Source organism: Charadrius vociferus, unplaced genomic scaffold (assembly GCF_000708025.1).
Source record: "Charadrius vociferus isolate BGI_N301 unplaced genomic scaffold, ASM70802v2 scaffold1212, whole genome shotgun sequence".
In the NCBI taxonomy this organism is placed as follows: Eukaryota; Metazoa; Chordata; class Aves; order Charadriiformes; family Charadriidae; genus Charadrius; species Charadrius vociferus.
The window spans coordinates 14,447-16,234 of record NW_009647269.1 but is presented as its reverse complement, the minus strand read 5'-3'; the positions used below and the strand labels follow the sequence as shown (position 1 = coordinate 16,234).

General features: G+C 64.9%; 1 protein-coding gene across 1 annotated transcript in view; it reads left to right on the top strand.

The window, feature by feature from the left end:
• Positions 1-1,082: 1,082 nt before the first annotated feature.
• Positions 1,083-1,788, top strand: part of LOC104281937 (sodium/calcium exchanger 2-like) — a gene marked incomplete at its 3' end in the record, with an annotated part of 11,983 nt that continues 11,277 nt past the window's right edge. Inside the window, 1 exon segment of the mRNA XM_009879998.1 lies at positions 1,083-1,784. Coding sequence (XP_009878300.1) covers positions 1,155-1,784 — 630 coding nt within the window.

The window sequence follows — 1,788 nt, the reverse complement described above, 5'->3', positions numbered from 1 at the left end:
GGCTCAGCATCACCCCACGGATGCGGTCCCCAGCCCCCCAAATCCATCCCAGCCCCATAGCTCCATCCCTGCCCCACAGCTGAGCATCACCCCATGGATGTGGTACCCAGCCCCACGGCTCAGCATCACCCCACGGATGCGGTCCCCAGCCCCCCAAATCCATCCCAGCCCCATAGCTCCATCCCTGCCCCACAGCTGAGCATCACCCCATGGATGTGGTACCCAGCCCCACGGCTCAGCATCACCCCACGGATGCGGTCCCCAGCCCCCCAAATCCATCCCAGCCCCATAGCTCCATCCCTGCCCCACAGCTGAGCATCACCCCATGGATGTGGTACCCAGCCCCACGGCTCAGCATCACCCCACGGATGCGGTCCCCAGCCCCCCAAATCCATCCCAGCCCCATAGCTCCATCCCTGCCCCACAGCTGAGCATCACCCCATGGATGTGGTACCCAGCCCCACGGCTCAGCATCACCCCACGGATGCGGTCCCCAGCCCCCCAAATCCATCCCAGCCCCATAGCTCCATCCCTGCCCCACAGCTGAGCATCACCCCATGGATGTGGTACCCAGCCCCACGGCTCAGCATCACCCCACGGATGCGGTCCCCAGCCCCCCAAATCCATCCCAGCCCCATAGCTCCATCCCTGCCCCACAGCTGAGCATCACCCCATGGATGTGGTACCCAGCCCCACGGCTCAGCATCACCCCACGGATGCGGTCCCCAGCCCCCCAAATCCATCCCAGCCCCATAGCTCCATCCCTGCCCCACAGCTGAGCATCACCCCATGGATGTGGTACCCAGCCCCACGGCTCAGCATCACCCCACGGATGCGGTCCCCAGCCCCCCAAATCCATCCCAGCCCCATAGCTCCATCCCTGCCCCACAGCTGAGCATCACCCCATGGATGTGGTACCCAGCCCCACGGCTCAGCATCACCCCACGGATGCGGTCCCCAGCCCCCCAAATCCATCCCAGCCCCATAGCTCCATCCCTGCCCCACAGCTGAGCATCACCCCATGGATGTGGTACCCAGCCCCACGGCTCAGCATCACCCCACGGATGCGGTCCCCAGTCCTCCTGCCCGTCTGGCAGCCCGACAACCCCTCCTTCGGCGACAAGGCCGCCCGCGCCATCGTCTACTTCGTGGCCATGATGTACATGTTCCTGGGGGTGTCCATCATCGCCGACCGCTTCATGGCCTCCATCGAGGTCATCACCTCCAAGGAGAAGGAGATCACCATCACCAAGGCCAACGGGGAGACCAGCATCGGCACCGTGCGCATCTGGAACGAGACGGTCTCCAACCTCACCCTCATGGCTTTGGGTTCCTCGGCCCCCGAGATCCTCCTCTCCGTCATCGAGGTCTGCGGCCACAACTTCCAAGCGGGCGAGTTGGGACCCGGCACCATCGTGGGCAGCGCCGCCTTCAACATGTTCGTGGTCATCGCCGTCTGCGTCTACGTCATCCCCAGCGGCGAGAGCCGCAAGATCAAGCACCTGAGGGTCTTCTTCGTCACCGCCTCCTGGAGCATCTTCGCCTACATCTGGCTCTACCTGATCTTGGCCGTCATCTCCCCCGGGGTGGTGCAGGTCTGGGAGGCCCTCCTCACCCTCATCTTCTTCCCCGTCTGCGTGGTCTTCGCTTGGGCGGCCGACAAGCGCCTCCTCTTCTACAAGTACGTCTACAAGCGCTACCGCGCCGACCCCCGCAGCGGCATCATCATCGGCACGGAGGGCGAGCTGCCCAAGGGCATCGAGATGGACGGCGGCTTCCCGGGTCCCG